The sequence below is a fragment of the Balaenoptera borealis genome (assembly GCF_965194805.1).
Source record: "Balaenoptera borealis genome assembly, chromosome: 2".
In the NCBI taxonomy this organism is placed as follows: domain Eukaryota; kingdom Metazoa; phylum Chordata; class Mammalia; order Artiodactyla; family Balaenopteridae; genus Balaenoptera; species Balaenoptera borealis.
The window spans coordinates 165,278,833-165,298,400 of record NC_138867.1 but is presented as its reverse complement, the minus strand read 5'-3'; the positions used below and the strand labels follow the sequence as shown (position 1 = coordinate 165,298,400).

General features: G+C 39.6%; 1 protein-coding gene across 15 annotated transcripts in view; it reads right to left on the bottom strand.

The window, feature by feature from the left end:
- NSD1 (nuclear receptor binding SET domain protein 1) overlaps positions 1–19,568 on the bottom strand; it is a 135,239-nt gene that overhangs the window by 57,662 nt on the left and 58,009 nt on the right. For 14 of the 15 annotated variants that reach the window (XR_014241400.1, XM_082380496.1, XM_082380497.1 and 11 more), the window contains 2 exons: positions 13,062–13,234; positions 8,237–10,808 (listed from right to left, as the gene is read on the bottom strand). Coding sequence is in view for 14 of the 15 variants with exons in the window: in XM_082380496.1 (XP_082236622.1) it covers positions 8,237–10,808; positions 13,062–13,234 (2,745 nt within the window). In the remaining variant the exon portion in view is untranslated. The remainder of the gene's footprint in view (positions 1–8,236; positions 10,809–13,061; positions 13,235–19,568) is intronic. The other variant, XM_082380492.1, reaches the window with a different exon arrangement.

The following is a 19,568-nucleotide window of genomic DNA, read 5'->3' as shown; positions in this document are numbered from 1 at the left end:
CAAAATTAAGAACTTTTGTGCTTCAAAATATATAATCAAGAATATAAAAGGTAAACCCACAAAACAGGAGAAAGTATATGCAAATCGTATCTAATAATGGACTTATATCTAGACCATGTAAAGAATTCTTACAATTCAATAATAAAAAGACAAATAGCCCAATTTAAAAACAAGCAAAGAGGACTACCCTGGTGGTGCAGTGATTAAGAATCCACCTGCCAATGCAGGGGGCACGGGTTTGATCCCTGGTCTGGGAAGATCCCACATGCTGTGGAGCAACTAAGCACAAGCACCACAACTACTGAGTCCATGTGCCACAACTACTGAACATTCTGGCAGTTCCTCAAAACCTATACATATAATTACCAAATGACCCAGGAATTCCACTCCTAGGTATACAGTAAAAATAAAAACATATCCACACAAAACACTGTACACGAATGTTCATAACAGCATTATTCATAAAGGCCAAAAAGTAAAAACAATCCAAATGTTCATCAGTTGATGAAAGAATAAATAAAATATGGCTTATTTGTACACTGGAATATTATTTGGCATTAAAAAGGCATGAAGCAAGAGCAGACAACAGCAAGCTGGCAGAATAGAAAGCCCCCCCCCACATTATTTCCCTCACAGAGATACCAAACTAACAATATATGCATCAAAATACCTTTATGAGTACTCTAGAAATCAGTTAAGAAGTTACAATACCCCAGGGCAAGTGCAAAGCCAAGAACAATAGCACTGAAATGGATTACAAGAGCCAATTCACTTTATCTGAGATTACCACTCAGAAAGCAAGCACAGCTGAGCTCCCCCTCAAAGCTGGGGAGTGGAGGTGGGGATGTTCAACATTCCAGCTTTTCATAGGGCCGCCCAAGGGGCCAGTTTCTGTCTAACCTGACTGGGAGGCACAAACAGAAGCCACACAGTTTGGACTCCCGGGGGCACTGAAAACAAATTAAAGAGTGGGCAGCATGTTGTGGAACCAGAGGGCCTGTAGTGACACAGATGGAGGCCAGCAGGGCTTGGTAAGATTGGGAGAAGGCACTCAACTCTTGGCTTCTCTCTACAAAGGGAGGGAAAGAAGGGAGCATTTGGCAATCCAGATTTTTAGAAAACTGCCCAAGGGACTAGTATCTGTTTTGCCTGCTTCTGGGAGCTGATAGAGAGCCAACATGCTTCAGATACCTAGGGACCACTGAGAATTAAAGAGAGTGAGAAAGCTTGTTGCAGTAGCAATGGCTAACCTGCAGTACTGCAGAAAAACACTAGAAGAAGCAAGAGATTACAGCTCCTGAAAAAGAAATGGACAAACCTCTCTAATTAGGAAATCACACACATAAGCCCAGAGAAGCCCATCCTCCAAAAAAGGTTCCAGAGGTCCCCAGAATCTCTAGCCAAGCTGATTGGTGAGTCTTCCCCTGTATGAAGCCAGTGTCAAACGCATAAAACTCAGGGGAAGGGGACTTCCCTGGTGGTCAAGTGGTTGAGACTCCGTGCTTCCACTACAGGGGGCACAAGTTCAATCCCCGGTTGAACTAAGATTCCTGCATGCTGCGCAGCATGGCCAAAAACAAAAACCAAAAAACTCAAGGGAAAAAACTCATGAAGTACATGAAGAAACTAGGAAACATGGCCCAAAGGATCAAAATAGATCTCCAGAAACTAACAGAGACCTATGAATTATGGGAAAGAATTCAAAATAACTGTATTAAGGAAGCTCAGTGATCTACAAGAAAACACGGATAACTAAAAGAAACCATGAAAACAGTAACATGCACAACTGAGAGTATCAACAAGACAGAAACTATAAAAAGGAACCAAACAGAAATTCTGGAACGAAAGGACATAATAACTGAATTGAAAAATTCAATAGAGAGATTAAACAATAGACTTAAGCACAGGACAGAATCAGCAAACTCAAACACAAGTCATTTGAACTATCAAGTCAGACAAGAAAAAAGAAAAAAGAATGAAGCAAACCAATACACACATTATGAGAGTTCCGAAAGGAGGACAGAATTTGAATAAATTATGGTCAAAATTTTCCCAAATCTGAAAAAGGAAGTGGGGCATCCCATATCAGAAGCTGAAGATCTCCAGCCAGGATGAACTCAAAGAGGCCCACAGTGAGACACATTATAATCAAACTATCAAAAGACAAAGACAAAGAGAGAATCTTGAAAGAAGTGAGAAAAGCAACTACTCAAGGACAAGGGAACTCACATTAGATTATCAGTGGAAACCTTACAGGCCAGAAAAGAGTGGCATGATATATTCAAAGTGCTAAAATTTAAAAACTTTCAACCAAGATTACTATAATCTGGAAAACTGTCCTTCAAAAATGAAGATGAAATGAATTTTCTAAAGCAAACGCTGGGACTTCCCTGGTGGTCCAGTGGTAAAGAATCTGCCTTCCAATGCAGGGGACACAGGTTCGACTCCTGGTCAGGGAACTAGGATCCCACATGCTGCAGGGCAACTAAGCCCACGCATCACAACTACTGAGCTTGAGCACCTCAGCGAGAGAGCCCATGTGCCGCAACTACAGAGCCCACGCACCACAACTAGAGAGAGAAAACCCACACAACTAGACAGAAGTCCGGTGCCGCAACGAAGAGCCTGCGTGCCACAACTAAAGATCTCACATGCCTCAACGAAGACCCTGCATGCCACAACTAAAACCTGACGCGAACTTCCCTGGTGGCGCAGTGGTTAAGAATCCACCTGCCAATGCAGGAGACACAGATTCGAGCCCTGTTGCGGGAAGATCCCACATGCCACGGAGCAACTAAGCCCGTGTGCCACAACTACTGAGCCCACGTGCCACAACTACTGAAGCCCGCATGCCTAGAGCCCGTGCTCTGCAACAAGAGAAGCCACTGCAATAAGCCTTCACACCGCAATGAAGAGTAGCCCCCGCTCGCCACAATTAGAGAAAGCCTGCACACAGCAACAAAGACCCAGAGCAGCCAAAAAATAAAATAAATAAATTTATTTTTTTAAAAAAAGGACCTGATACAGCCAAAACTATAAATTAAATAAATAAATTTTTTTTAATGTAAAACAAAAGCTGAGTTCATAACCACTAGATCTGCTTTACAAAAAAATGCTAAACGGAGTCCTAAAAGTTGAAACAAAAGGCCATTAGGCAGCAACACCAAGGCATATAAAATAAAAATAGCTGATAAAGGTAAATACATAGACCAATACAATATTGTAATACTATAATGGTGGCATATAAAGCACTTTTAAGTCTGGTACTGAATTTAAAAGACAAAAACATAAGAAATAACTATAATTATAAAACTATGTTAATGAATACACGTAATTTGTGACATCAATAACAAAGTGGGAATGGGGAGAGGTAAAAGAGTAGCGTTTTTGTACACAATTGAAGTTACATTGTTACCAGCTCCAAACAGTCTGCTGTAACTATAAAATGTTTTATGTAAGCCCCATGGTAACCACAAAGAAAATGCCTACAGGAGATAAAATCAGAAACAAATCAAAGTATATCAATATAAAAAAATCAAAGAAATACAAAGGAGGGCTGCAAGAGAGATAGAGGGACAAATTAGCTGCAAGACAGAAAACAATTAAAATGGCAATAAGTCCTTCCCTGTCAATAATTTCTTTGAATGTAAATGGGTTAAACTGCTCAATCAAAAGACATAGCGTGGCTAAATGGACTGAAAAAACAAGATGCAACTATATTCGTTCTACAAGATAACATCACCTTAGATGTAAAGACATATGTAGACTGAAACCAAAAGGATGAAGGATATTACATGCAAATGAGAGCAGAGGTAGCCATAATTGGACAAAATAGACTTGAGCCAATACTATCTCTAGAGGCAAATAAGGACATTATATAATGATAAAAGAATCAATTTACCAGGAAAATAAACAATTATAAACATATTTTAAAAGATAACAATCGGGGCTTCCCTGGTGGCGCAGTGGTTGAGAATCTGCCTGCCAATGCAGGGGACACGGGTTCGAGCCCTGGTCTGGGAGGATCCCACATGCCGCGGAGCGACTGGGCCCGTGAGCCACAACTACTGAGCCTGCGCATCTGGAGCCTGTGCTCCGCAACAAGAGAGCCCGCGATAGTGAGAAGCCCGCGCACCACGATGAAGAGTGTCCCCCGCTTGCTGCAACTGGAGAAGGCCCTCGCACAGAAACGAAGACCCAACACAGCCAAAAATAAATAAATAAAAATAAATTAAAAAACAGAGAACTTGAACATCACTGTAGACCAACCCGACCTAACAGACAAATACAGACCACTCAATCTTATAGCAGCAGAATACACATTCTTCTCAAACACACAGGGAACATTTTCCAGGATAGATCACATAATAGATCACAAAACAAGTCTTAACAAATTTAAAAATACTGAAATCATACCAAGTATCTTTTCCAATCACAATGGAATGAAATTAAAAATGAATAGCAGTTGGGAAATAAAAAATTCACAAATATGTGGAAATTAACACTCTTGAACAACAAATTGGTCAGAGAAGAAATCTCCTCCCTCAAATTAGAACATACTCTGAGACAAATAGAAACAATAACACAATATACTAAAACTTATGGGATGTAGCAAAAAGAAGTACTAAAAGGGAAGTTTACAGCATGAAGTGCATACATAAAGAAAAAAGAAAGATCTCAAATCAACAACCTAACTTTACACTCAAGGAATAAGAAAAAGAATAAGCACAAAATTTATTTGCAAAAGGAAAGAAGTAATAAATATTAGAGCAGAAATAAACAAAATAGAATTTTTAAAAAATACAAACAAAACTGAGAGTTTGTTTTTTAAAGATCAACAAAATTGACAAGCCTTTAGCTAGATGGAGAGAGCGAGGGAGACACAAATAATGAAAACCAGAAATTAGAGAAGACATTTCAATGGTAGCCACAGAAACAGAATTTTAAGAGACTACTATGAACAATTATACGCTAACAAATTGGATAACCTACAAGAGTTGGATAAATTTCTAGAAACATGCAATCCACCCACACTCAATCATGAAGAAATAGAAAACCTGTAGTAAGGAGATTAAATCAGTCATCAAAAACTTCCCAAGAAAGAAGAGCCCCAGGATCAGATGCCTCCACTAGAGAATTCTACCAAGCCTTTAAATAAGAATTAATGCCGAGCCTTCTCAAACTCTTCCAAAAAATGGAAGAGGGGGGAGCCAGACAAATACATGCTAATAAGAGGAAAAAAAAAAAAAGACATACCAATATCCCTTATGAACACTTATGCAAAAATTCTCACCAAATTAGCAAACTGAATTCAACAGCAGCACTTAAAAAGGATTATACACCATGACCAAGTGGGACTTATTCCTGGGATAGCTTAAAAAGGATTATACACCATGACCAAGTGGAACTTTTTCCTGGGATGGAAGGATGGTTCAACATACAAAAATCAATAAATGTAATACAACACATTAAAAGAAGGAAGAAAATCACATGATCATCTCAATTGATGCAGAAAGGCTTGACTAAAATTCAACACATTTTCCTGATAAAAAACACTCAACTAGGAACAGAAGGAAATAATCTAAAATAAAGGTCATTTATGAAAATCCCACAGCTAACATGACAGTCCATGGTGAAAGACTGAAAGCTTTCTCTCTAAGATCAGGAACAAGGCTAGAATGCCCATTCTTGACACTTCTATTTAACACAATACTAGAAGTCCAACTAGGCAAGAACTAGAAATAAAAGGCATCCAAATTGGAAAGGGAAAAGTAAAATGATCTCTGTTCATAGATGGCATGACCTAATATAAAGAAAACCCTAAAGATTCCACAAAAAAGCTGTAAGAACAATAAATGAATTCAGTAAAGCTGCAAGATAGAAAAATCAACATTCAAAAATCACTTGTGGGACTTCCACAGTGGTTAAAAATCTGCCTGCCAATGCAGGGGACACAGGTTCGAGCCCTGGTCTGGGAAGATTCCACATGCCATGGAGCAACTAAGCCCGTCTGCCACAACTACTGAGCATGTACTCTAGAGCCCACAAGCCACAACTACTGAGCCCACATGTCACAACTACTGAAGCCCACGCACCTAGAGCCCATGCTCCGCAACAAGAGAAACCAGCGCAATGAGAAGCCCGCGTACCTCAACGAAGAGTGGCCCCTGCTCACCGCAACTAGAGACAGCCCACGCACAGCAACGGAGACCCAACGCAGCCATAAATAAATAAATTTATTTTAGAAATCAGTTGTGTTTCTATACACTAATAATGAACAATTCAAAAAGGAAATTAAGAAAACAATCCCACTTATAAGAGCATAAAAAAGAATAAAAACACTTAGGAATAAACTTAACCAATGAAGTGAAAGAGTTGGGCACTTAAACAATAAAACACTGCTGAAAGAAATTAAAAACACAAATAAATGGAAAGACATCCTGTGTTCATGGATTCAAAGACTTAACAAAATGTCCATATTACTCAAGCGATCTTCAGATTCACTGCTCTATCAAAATCCCAATGGCATTTTTTGCAGAAATAGAAAAAAGACATCCTAAAATTCACATGAAATCTCAAAGGACCCCAAATAGTCAAAATAATCTTGACAAAGAACAAAGATGGAGGACTCACACACTGTGTTTTCAAAACACGTTACAAAGCTACAGTAATCAAAACAATATGATAGGACTTCCCTGGTGGTGCAGTGGTTAAGAATCCACCTGCCAATGCAGGGGACACAGGTTCGAGCCCTGGTCCGGGAAGATCCCACATGCTGCAGAGCAACTAAGCCCATGCGCCACAACTACTGAGCCTGCGCTCTAGAGCCTGCGAGCCACAACTACTGAAGCCTACGCGCCTAGAGCCCATGCTCTGCAACAAGAAGCCACCCAATGAGAAGCCCATGCACCGCAACGAAGAGTAGTCCCTGCTCGCCGCAACTAGAGAAAAGCCTGCACGCAGCAAGAAAGACCCAACACAGCCAAAGATATTAAATAAATAAATAAATAAATGTAATTAAAAACAATATGATATTACCATAAAGACAAACATATAGATAATGGAACAAAATAGAGAGCCCAGAAACGAACCCTTATATGTATGGTTAAATTATCTTTGACATGGGTGCTAAGACTATACAATGCGGAAAAGATAGTCTCTTCAATAAATGGTGCTATACAACAATGTGCATACAGTTAATACTGTAATATACACTTTAAACTTGTTCAGAGGGTGAATTCATGTGTTTTTTACCACAATAAAAATAAAGCGTTGATACACATGCTAAGTAAAAAAACAAAGTACCACATATTGTATGATTCCATTTACATGAAATGTACAGAACAGGCAAATCTATAGACTGGGGAGAAATGAAGGGAGATTGATAAAGGGTACAAGGTTTCTTTCTGGGGTGATGCAAATGTTCCAAAATTAATCATGTTTATGGATGCACAAGTCTCTGAGTATACTAAAAAACCACTGAAGTATAAACTTTCAACAGGTGAATTTTATGGTCAGTGAATTATGTTTCAATAAAGCTGTTGGAATCTACTACGGTAAATAACATTGAAAACTCTTATGTTTAAGGAAAGTCAGTTTTATCCTCAAGAACAATATTATATAATATTATATTTTGAAAGACTCCTGCTGTTTTCCTTCTGCTGCTAAGGAAGGATACCCTGGTACTTCAGATTTTTAAAAATTTATTCTCAAACCTCATTCCAGAAGGGATGCAAGACATCTAAGGCCTTCAGATAAGTACTACAGAACACTTACATATTGTCAAAAGCACGTCCCCTTTGTCTACGCAACAGGAGGACCTTCCTTAAGTTGTAGTCCAAGAGAGCCTGACGTTCAATAAAATCTATTTGCTTTCTGTAAACTAACGAGATTTTAGTCTTAGGCTCAGAGCCTCTCAAATACTTACAATACCAAATTGAGTCCCCAAAAGTTCAGATTTAAAAAGGTAGGAAATGGGGAGCAAAAACAAAATGTTCTTGAGACTTACAAAAAGCAAAAGAAAAAAGAGCTTCTTGGTAAAACAATTTCTGAAAGTATATGGAAACCTGGTCCTCAAAATTCAGACCCTTCTACATAAAGCCCTTTCTTCACTTCAAGTGATAATCCTTCCCTCCCAACTTACACTTAGGCCTTCCATGAAAACAGACCAACTTCAGAAGGGTATCATTATCATCACTTCCTCTAGTCCCTTTCTTTCACAGTCAGGAGTCCTTACCTGGTTCAGGGAGCTCAGGCTGAGGGGTCAAACTGGGAATTCCTGGCTCCTTTTCCACCTCTTCATTGCTGGCACTGGATTTATCACAAACTTTCAACCGTGGCCCAGCTGAATCTAAGCAGTCGGCATGATTTGGATCTGTCAGTGCATCCTCTAGTATGTTCGTCGAAGGAGGAGGTCTCTGTTCTGGGAACTCATCTCCCTTCTTTACAGGGTCAGCAGGAAGCAAGACCCCAAAGGCACCCTCAGAGTTTTCTTTCTCCCTAAATCTGTTAGTGCGCTTACGAGGTTTAGTGCGCCTTTGGTTTAAACGCTGCCACCGCTTTTTAGGCACCACTTGATTTACACTAGTGGGTTCATCATTCTCACTAATCATTTCAGACTCCAGCTCTGTCCCTTTTCTGTTTTCAAAAGAGGGGTCTTTTTCAGGAATTTTATCAGGGTCGGACTGGTTGACTTTATTATCAAAATTAACACTGGAAAAATGGGTACCATCTTCACTTGTTAAATGGCCCATTAATTGAAGGGGTTCTTCTTTACCAGGGTCTTCTGCCTCACCTCTGGAGGAGCTATTCTCTGAACCCCTACTCTCTCTGTCTCCCTGCAGTGCAGCCTCAAGAGTCACAGCTGGAAGCTGGTTCAGTTTTCTTTTGCGCTCTGTCTTTAAGGCTTTACGGTTCACTGTGTTCTTTCCCATCTGGGTTGAAAAACCATCTCGTAATCTGGATGGCTTTGATCGACCACAGTTGCGCCTAGTAACACAGTTTGAACGATTTTTGCCAGAAGCAGGGAGGTCTCTTTTATCGGACACCAAGCCAGGTAGAGAGGTAGATAGCTCCCCAGACAGTGCAGAGTCACCCCCACTAGGGCTAGGACGGACTGGATCCTGAGTGCCATCTCCATTTTTTTCTGAATTGTGAGTGGAGCCTCCTGAAACCAAGACCTTAGAAGCCCCCACAGGACTACTGGTAGAACAGTCCCCAAGACCAGGACTCCGATACGAGACCAAGTTCTGAGCAGTCATTAACCGTTGCTCCTTGGTCTTACTATCATGCATATCTTTCAACATCATTAGTAATGTACTGAATTTGTAGTCTGGTTCAATAGGTATATGATTCTGACCAGAGGCAGAAGAAAAAAGTAATGGTTTTGATGGCTTTGACATTCCGGAGTCACTGACATCTTCACTTAAGGATCTATAAGAGAGTTCTTTCAACTCTGACAGAACGTGTTTCACCACTGCTGTTTCTATGTCACTCGAATCCCTGGTTTTCTCATGCATGTTGCTCAGTAGTTTTAGCCCATCCACTTTCCCACTTTTGGAAATGCTGGCCAAAGGAGAGCCTTTGGTATCAGAAGAGCAGCATTTCAAACTGCAGTCCTCATCTGCAACAGGCGGTTCTACTACAACTGGGTTTTCTTTATGTTTGCACTTGATACTTCGGATCTTGGGCTGTTTGCTTTTCGAATGTAACAGAGCTTGATTTGTAGCCCCACCTTTTATTATTGAGTTCTCACTGGAAATGCTTGATGGTGTGTTAAATTTTGGAGAAAGACCATCATTTCTAAAATCTGATTGGGGTTTTCGGACAAGAGTTGACACTTTAAGATCAGAGAGATTAACCTGAGACGTCTCAGTTCCAGGCTCTACTGTCTTGGTACAATCCATCAAGTGGTCTGTGTGTGAGTTAGTAATGAGGGTCTTCTGCTTTGCTTTTACCTTAGTGTTTGTGGCAGGATACCTAGAATACTTTACCTTTTCATTTTTCTGCACAGGTAACATGTTCTCTGTTCTATCAAAAGCATCTGTAATTTCAAGGACACTGTTATCAGACTCTGAACTATGATCTATGGGATCCAGATCACTGCTTCCATCATCATCAGAAGTGGTACAGATACTAATGGAATCACTTCGCTTTTCTTCATCACCTGCTCCAATATAGCAGAGCTGCACTTTTGAACTACACACCAGACCTCGCTGGAGTTTCTTCTTCTCCCCAGAACGTTTAGAGAGCAAGGCACCCTCAGACAAGCCCAGTAAAGAGTCACAATTTGAAGTCTCAAATTCTTTCTTTGCAGTGTTTTTTGCACAAGAAGAAAACAGGAAACTTCCTGGGGCAGAGCTGGGCCCTGTGAGGCTGTTTGCTATCCGGGAAAGTTCATTAGAGGCCTGCTTATCAGATACATCCCCAGAAATAAAGTTTAGGCCAAGGTTCTCTGGAATCTTTCCCCTCCGTTCTTCCTTATGTGCTTCAAATTGCATGTGGCCCTTTTTCACACTAGTCCTTTTTGGATTATCAGAGCTCTTTCTGGCTAGAGACTTAACACAAGGTTTTTCCTTCTCATCTGCAGAATGTTCAGAGTCAAAAGCCAGAGATTTCAAGCAGCCATTAAGCAACAGGTCATGTTCTGATTCAGGGTCATTTGTACAGTCCTCAAACGGCATATCCTCCTCACTGTCCAACTTGAGTGAACTGGTGACACATTTTCGGTTCTTCGACCCTTTGGGAACATCATACTGCTCAGCAAGACCAACACTGGCTTCCCATTTACTCAAAATTTTCTGAGGAACCTTAAATTTAAAGAGAAAAAGATTATCACTAGTCTAAGAAATAGAAGGGGAAATAGGGAGATGATCAGTGAATACCTCTCAAATCAGAAGCTTTTCCAAGCCTTGTTGTGCTTCCTCAAGGCTCTTTTATGGGACTGCCAGGTGGTTAACACCCACAGTTCACCCAGAACTTAGATAATGGGGATTCCTCAACACTACTTCTACCACTAAGATCTATCACTGGAGAAAGATTGATCCTGTAAACCCTCCACTCCCCTTACCATTAAAAGCACAAAAGAGTGGACCATAAATTACACTACAACATTACATTACTAATCAACATTATATTACTAAATCAAGGAATAACCAGACCACTCCCACTTACCCCTCCAACCTTAGAATAAAGATTTCCTTCCTGACTTATGAAGGCCAAGCACTTGCTCAGTTACATAAAAGAGAAAGCAAACGGCTAAAGAAAGGAGGTGCATGTGGAAAAACTAGGACTGGAGAAATGAGTAAGTCAGACCTGCCCTAGAAGAACTGAAATTTGGAACTCTGGTTATCACCAGGCCCTTGGCTAATCAAGATCCTTCTATACATGTTACATACAATCTGGATTATAGGGACTTCCCTGGTGGTACAGTGGTTAAGAATCCGCCTGCCAATGCAGGGGACAGGGGTTCGATCCCTGGTCCTGGAAGATCCCCCATGTTGCGGAGCAACTAAGCCCATGCGCCACAACTACTAAGCCCGTATGCCACAACTACTGAAGCCCGCGGACCTAGAGCCTGTGCTCTGCAACAAAAGAAGCCACCGCAATGAGAAGCCCGCACACCGCAACAAAGAGTAGCCCCCGCTCGCCGCAACTAGAGAAAGCCCGCGCACAGCAACAAAGACCCAACACAGCAAAAAAAATTAATTAGTTAATTAATTTTCTTTTAAATCTGGATTATAACCAAGCAGTGTCCTGGGCTTAATCATGTAGTCCAGAGACACCAATACACCCTGGATATATGACAAGTTACACATGCTCTTTTGTTGATTCCTCACAGCATAAGGACATTGAGGCTCTGTGAAATATACCTAATTTTCAAGACTCTTATTTCCCTCCCCGGCTTCATACAATAAATGTCAGTCAAGGTTCTATCAGTTAGTGTTCACAAACACTTTAATACTTGTGAAAGGTCATGTTCTGCTGACCATGTAAAAATTAAGGCCACTAGACAGGAAGCCTCCTCTTATAAAGCAATAAACTGATCATCTGGTTTACTTTACACACAAACACACACCCATTGACTTTCTACCTATGACCATAGTAAATCAATTTTCCAGGACCTGAAAGCCCTAGAGAACTCCTCTGAAAAGGGGGTTGGTTAATCTACATAGTTAAAGGCTTGACACAAAAACTCTGACACCTCCCCACCACCAACTACCCAAAGTATTAGAAAGGATGAAGTTATCCTCTTCTATTCTATCCTAACAATAGCACACACTACTTGTTTCAGAGCATCAGATGTATGACATATAAAATATTTATTTCTAATCCTCACAACAGTTTGACAAGGTACATATTATTACATTAGTTTTAGAGAGGAAGGAACTCCAGTTGGAAATAGCAGGGACTGCATACTGACTAAAAATTATCCTAACTGTGATTCTTATAAAATAGTCTAAAAGTCTGAGACACAAATCTAAGAGGAACTATTTCCCCTTCTAGAATAAGACTATAAAGGAGTATCAAAAGAAACAGTCAAAACTTTAACACATCAAGCATATGAAACAAAAACATCACGTTCTTTATTAAAACATAACCAGGTTTGAAACTGCTTAAGCCTTAACAACTACACACAAAAACCAAAACAACAAACAAAACAAAAATGTTTAAAGTCTTATCTTTCTCATTTTTAAGAGAAGTAATTAATCCAGAGAGTGAGAAGTAGAATATTTCATTTTGATGATCATTTTCTTCATACATCAGATATAACCAAAGATGACTGGTCATGCCTTTTTGTACTATCACATCTAAGTGACATGGCAGAAGTTAACTGAAATCCTTTCTCAAAAAATTGAGTATAAATATTTGGAAGGCTAGCCCCATGTCATCCCTGCAAAAAAACTTGCTTTCTGCCAAATTTCTCACCAATATCCTACTACCAAAGGAAATAACTTATATTCCAAAAATATAATACTTCTTCCTTTGATTGATCCTGTAAACCCTCCCTACCTACCCCCAAGAAGATAATTTGAGAGGTTTTTTTTTTTTTTTTTAATTACCTTATGCCTATATCCTTTTTCTTTCTGCTTCCCTCTTCTCCTAAGGACAGGTAGCTCTTCAAATTGATGTCTGCCTTCAAACATGACGATTGCTTTTCCAGCCACCCAGGCTCTCTCAGAAGGATCTCCAAAAGCCTCCACGTAGTACTGTCGATAGGGCCTCCGGTTAGAAACTAGATAAAAATAAAAACCACAGTGTCATTGCTTTAAAAAATTGATATTCATCATCAAGAGAACAGCCACATCACAGTGGCCAAAGAAGCCTCTTTTCACTTAAAACTAAAATAAAATAAAAACTCAACAAGCTAAAAAACCTACAGAACAAGAAACTCTGAAGTAGGTCAGATAGAAGGTAAATTTTCAATTTTCAATTTATGTGACAAGAAAATGGTTAAGAGTGTAATTAAAGAATTTAGTGGTTTGGTCTGATGATATGCTATATATTCCAAACCAGTTGGAGGTTGATTAGCTAATCATATAACAAATTAATATAACAACTAAGTTTTTTCTACCATCAATCTATAAAATTTTATACCCTCATTACCAGAAATCACAAAAGGCATATGATAAGCCACAGCATCGCAAATATAATAATCAACAAGAACTAACCACCAAATAAACTCTTAAAACATTATGCTAAAATATAAGGAGGAAGAAATGTTTCAACACCATGTCACATATGATGTGCTAACATTTATGGCATAGTTACTCTGGGCAAGGTACTACACTAGGTGCTTTGCATGTATTCTTCACAACAATGAACTCTAAAAAATAAGTAGTATAATCTCCATTTTATAGACAGAATAATAAATCCAACGACTTCAGAGAGGGCAAATTCAGAGTGACACACTGGTTTTGCAGAGAAAGTGGAACTTGATATTTCAAACTGCAGAAATTTTTTTAAAAAAAGGAAATCTCAACAGCCCCCTCCCCCAAAAAAATCCACTTATTCTATAGTTTCTTGGCTGTCCAAAGTTCTATGCAGACAATTACCAAAAATAAAAACAATACAAATCTCATCCAGAAAAGATTATAATCAAATTTACCTAGTATATGTTATCTTCTACACACTTACCATCTTTGCATTTTTCATACCAGTAAAAAATGTCACAAAAGAAATATAGCCAGGGCTACACAGGTGTAATGATTTGTCTCTATTTAGAAAAGGAAATCATTTTATATAAAAATTCACTTTAACTCACACTGAATTACAACCTGGTAAAATTTTGTTTTATTGTACATTTTAAAAACAAGTTCTGTAAAAAAAAACAAACAAAAAAACCTGAACTCCTTAGTCTCTACCTACTAAATTAAACACTTCAATAGAAACCACCTATAAAGGGGGATTAAATGTGTGTATGTGTATATATACACATACATACACACACACACACACACAGAGGTTCTTAAAGTCAGTCTGAAAAGTAAATCATTCTCCTATAAATAAGTAAATTCAACTAACACAGACTGAACATTTATGACGTGCCAGCACTATACAGAGGACTGAAAAGAACTCATTGCCTGGTGGGTAAGAGATGTACATTATAAAGAGATTATGGTAAAACAAGCATGTTAATTGCGATAACATGAACATTCACTTTTTTTAAAAATTTTTCAAGTATGTCTTGAGTACACTACATTTTATCATTTGATAGTATCTACTGGTGATGGCATTTTTTTAAATTGAGATATAACTGACGGATAACATTAGTTTCAGGTATACAACATAATGATTCGGTATTTATATATATTGCAAAATGACCCCCACAATGTCTAGTCAACATCCGTCACCATACGTAGTTATAAAAAGATTTTTTCTTGTGATGAGATCTTTTAAGATCTACTCTCTTAGCAACTTTCAAATATACAATACAGTATTAACTACAGTTGCCAAGCTGTACATTACATCCATGTGACTTATTTCTTTTATAACTGGAAGTTTATAACTTTTGACCCCCTTCACCCATTTTGCTCCTCCAGTCTGTTCTCTGTATCTATGAACTTGGTTTTGTTTTTTCAATTTTGGTTTTTTTAGATTCCACATATAAGTAAGATCATACATTATTTATATTTTCTCTGTCTGATTTATTTCACTTAGTAAAATGCCCACCAGGTACATCCATGTTGTCACAAAAGGCAAGGTTTCATTCTTTTGTATAGCTGAATAATATTCAATTGTGTATATATACCACATTTTCATTACCTATTCATCTATTGATGGACACTTAGTTGTTAACATTCACTTTTTTAAAAGTGAAAAATCATTAACTAGAGGATAAATGGGACACCTGAGCAGAAAATTTAAAGGTAAACAGTTTGTTGAGGGGAGAATTCCTATACAAGGGCCCAGAACCCTCAAAGACATGAATGAATAAAACGAATGAAATAGCTAGGAATTGCAAGTAGTTCAGAACACTAAATCATAAAGTGGAAGGAAAGGGAAACTAAGCAGGTAAGCAGTGGCCAGACCTGAATAGCTTGGATACCATGTTAAAAGTTTGACTGCTGGGACTTCCCTGGTGGTCGGTGGTTAAGACTCTGTGCTTCCAACACAGGGGGCACAGGTTCGATCCCTGGTCGGGGAACTGAGATCCCACATGCCGCACTAAGACCCTCCATGTTAACAGTTTGACCATTATCCTGTTGGCCCTGAACCTCATTTAAACTATGGAACCACAGGCTCAGTTTTGCATCTTAGAAAGATAAATCTCCTTGACCTCTGAATAACACATTTAACAGGAAACAGAGAGAAAACTCAGGAGACCAGAGATTACCAAAATAGTATATACTCAAGATGACTAAAACCTAAACTAAGGTGGTAGCAATGGGAATTAAAAGAACAAAATATGAAAGATTTTTTTTTTAAGAAGACAAATCAAAAGGACTAGATATTAATTAAAAGTCAGATAGAATGTGACCACCTAGAGGGGTGGGATAGGGAGGGTGGGAGACTCAAGAGGGAAGAGATATGGGAACATATGTATATGTGTAGCTGATTCACTTTGTTATAAAGCAGAAACTAGCACACCACTGTAGAGCAATTATACTCCAATAAAGATGTTAAAAAATAATAATAATAAAATTAAATTAAATGTAAAAAAAAAAAAAAAGTCAGATAGAAAAGATACTTGAACACCAATGTTCATAGCAGCATTATTCACAATAGCCAAAAGGTGAAAGCAACCCAAATGTCCACTGAAGGATGAAAGGATGAACAAAATGGAACATTACTGAACATTATACAACAATGGAACATTATTGAGCCTTACAAATGAGTGATACACGTAATACAACATGGATGAACCTTAAAGACATCATGCTAAGTGAAATAGGCCAGACACAAACGGACAAATACTGCATGATTCCACTTATATGAAGTACCTAGAATAGTCAAATCCATAGATAAAGCAGAATAGTATTTACCAGGGACTGAAGGTTATTGTTAAATTGTTAACAGAGTTTCAGTTTAGGAATACGAAAAAGTTCTGGAGATGGATAGTGGTAGTTAATTGCACAAAAATGTGAATGTACTTAATGCCACTAAACTATAAACTTAAAAATGATAAAATTATGTTACATATATTTTTTACCACAAAAAAAAGTCAGATAACAATTGGTGGTAAGGATATAGAGAGATTAAAACCCTCATCCGCTGTTGATGAGAATGTAAAATGGTACAGTAGCTTTTCAAAACAGTCTGGCAGACCTAGCTCTTCCACTCCCAGGTATTTATCTGAAGAACATAAAAACCCTAATTCAAGAAGATATATGTCGGCTTCCCTGGTGGTGCAGTGGTTAAGAATCCACCTGCCAATGCAGGGGACACAGGTTCGAGCCCTGGTCCGGGAAGATCCCACATGCCGTGGAACAACTAAGCCCATGCACCCCAACTACTGAGCCTAAGCTCTAGAGCCCACACGCCACAACTACTGAGCCCACGCGCCACAACTACTGAAGCCCATGTGCCTAGAGCCCATGCTCTGCAACAAAAGAAGCTACCGCAATGAGAAGCCCGCACACTGCAACTAGAGAAAGCCCATGTGCAGCAACAAAGACCCAACGCAGCCAAAAATTAACTAATTAATTATTTTTAAAAAGATATATGCACCCCTATGTTCACTGAAGCGTTATTTATAACAGCCAAGATATGGAAACAACCCAAGTATCCACTGATGGATGAACGGATAAAGAAGATATGGTATATATACACAATGGAGTATTACTCAGCCACAAAAGAATGAAATCCTGCCGTTTGCGATACTGATGGACCTTGAAGGTATTTTGCCAACTGAAATAAATCAGACAGAGAAAGATAAATACCATATGATTTCACTCATATGTGGTATCTAAAAAACATAACAAGTGAACAAACAAAATAAAACAAAAAACTCACATATACATAGATCAAATTAATGATTACCAGAGGGGAAGGGGGCTGGGCAAAATGGGTTAACAGGGGAGACTGTATGGTGATGGATGGTAATTAGATTTGTGGTGCTGTACACCTGAAATTTATATAAAAAATTTAAATTAAAAAAAAAAGTCAGGGGCTTCCCTGCTGGCGCAGTGGTTAAGAATCCATCTGCCAATGCACGGGACACGGGTTTGAGCCCTGGTCCAGGAAGATCCCACATGCCGCGGAGCAACTAAGCCCGGGCACCACAACTACTGAGCCTGCGCTCTAGAGCCCGTGAGCCACAACTACTGTGCCCGCGTGCTACAACTACTGAGCCTGCACTCTAGAGCCTGTGCGCCTAGAGCCCGTGCTCTGCAACAAGAGAAGCCACGGCAATGAGAAACCCGCGCACCGCAAGGAAGAGTAGCCCCCACTTCGCCGCAACTAGAGAAAGCCCGTGTGCAGCAACACAGACCCAACACAGCCAAAAATAAATAAATAAAAATTTTTTTTAAAAAGTCAGGGAATTCCCTGATGGCCCAGTGGTTAGGACTCGGCACTCTCACTGCCAGGGTCCGGATTACACCCCTGGTTGGGGAACTAAGTAAGATCCCACAAGCTGGTGCGGCCGGGGCAGGGAGGCGGGGGGCGGTAGTCAGGCAGTACCTCAGAAAGTCAAACAGAGTTACCATTAGTGCCAGCAAGTCCACTCCTGGGTATAAACCCAAAAGATAGGAAATATATGTCCACATAAACACTTATACATGAATACGCACAGCAGCACTGTTCATAATAGCTAAAAGATGGAAACAGTCCAAATGCCCATCAAGTGATAAATTTATAAATAAAACACGTATAATATTTCATACAATGGAGAGCCCACGTGCTCTGTACCCTGCGCACCACAGCTACGGAGCCCATGCGCCCTGGAGCCCGCGTGCCACAACTAGAGAGAGAAAAACCCGCAGGCCACAACTAGAGAGAAGCCCGCACGCTGCTGCAACAACAGATCCCACGTGCCTCAAGGAAGATCCCATGTGCCGCAACTAAGACCCAACGCAGCCAAAAAAAAAAAAAAGGAATGCAGTACTGATACATGGATAGATCTTGAAAACATTATGTTGAGTAAAAAAAAGTAGTCACAAAGGACATATTATATGATTCCATTTATATTAAATATCCAGAATAGGCAAATCTATAGAGACAGAAAGTCGACTACTGGTTGCTTAGGGCAAAGGGGTACGGGAGGTAAAAAGATTAGGGGGAAGGTAGGTAAAGGACATGGGTTTTCTTTTCTCCTCCTCTTTTTTTTTTTTTAAAATATTTATTTATTTGGCTGTGCCAGGTCTTAGTTGCGGCACTCGGGATCTTTGTTGCAGTATGCAGCTCATAATTGTGGCACGTGGGATCTTTAGTTGCGGCATGCGGACTTCTTAGTTGTGGCATGCATGCGGGATCTACTTCCCCACCAGGGATCGAACCCGGCCCCCTGCATTGGGAGCGTAGAGTCTTACCCACTGGACCACCAGGGAAGTCCCCAAGGGGTTCTTTCTGGGGTGGTGAAAATGTTCTAAAATTTACTGGTTACACAACTCTGTGACTTACCAAAACCACTTAATTGTATACTTTAAAGGGGTGAATTGTATGCTATATGAATTACATCTCAATAAAGCTGTTTTAAAAAAAGAAAAAAGACTTAATGGTATAGGACACAAGAAGGAAGAAAGGGTAACTACTTGGTATTTGCCTTAAGTGACTAAGTGGCAGTAATTTATTCACTAAGGCAGGAAATGAAAGAGAAAGTACTGGTTTGAGGAGGAAAATAATTAGGTCAGTTTTCTTTTTTTAAAATTTATTTATTTATTTATTTATGGCTGTGTTGGGTCTTTGTTTCTGTGCGAGGGCTTTCTCTAGTTGTGGCAAGTGGGGGCCACTCCTCATCGCGGTGCGCAGGCGTCTGTCGTGGCTTCTCTTGTTGCGGAGCACAGGCTCCAGACGTGCAGGCTCAGTAATTGTGGCTCACGGGCCTAGCTGCTCTGCAGCATGTGGGATCTTCCCAGACCAGGGCTCAAACCCGTGTCCCCTGCATTGGCAGGCAGATTCTCAACCAC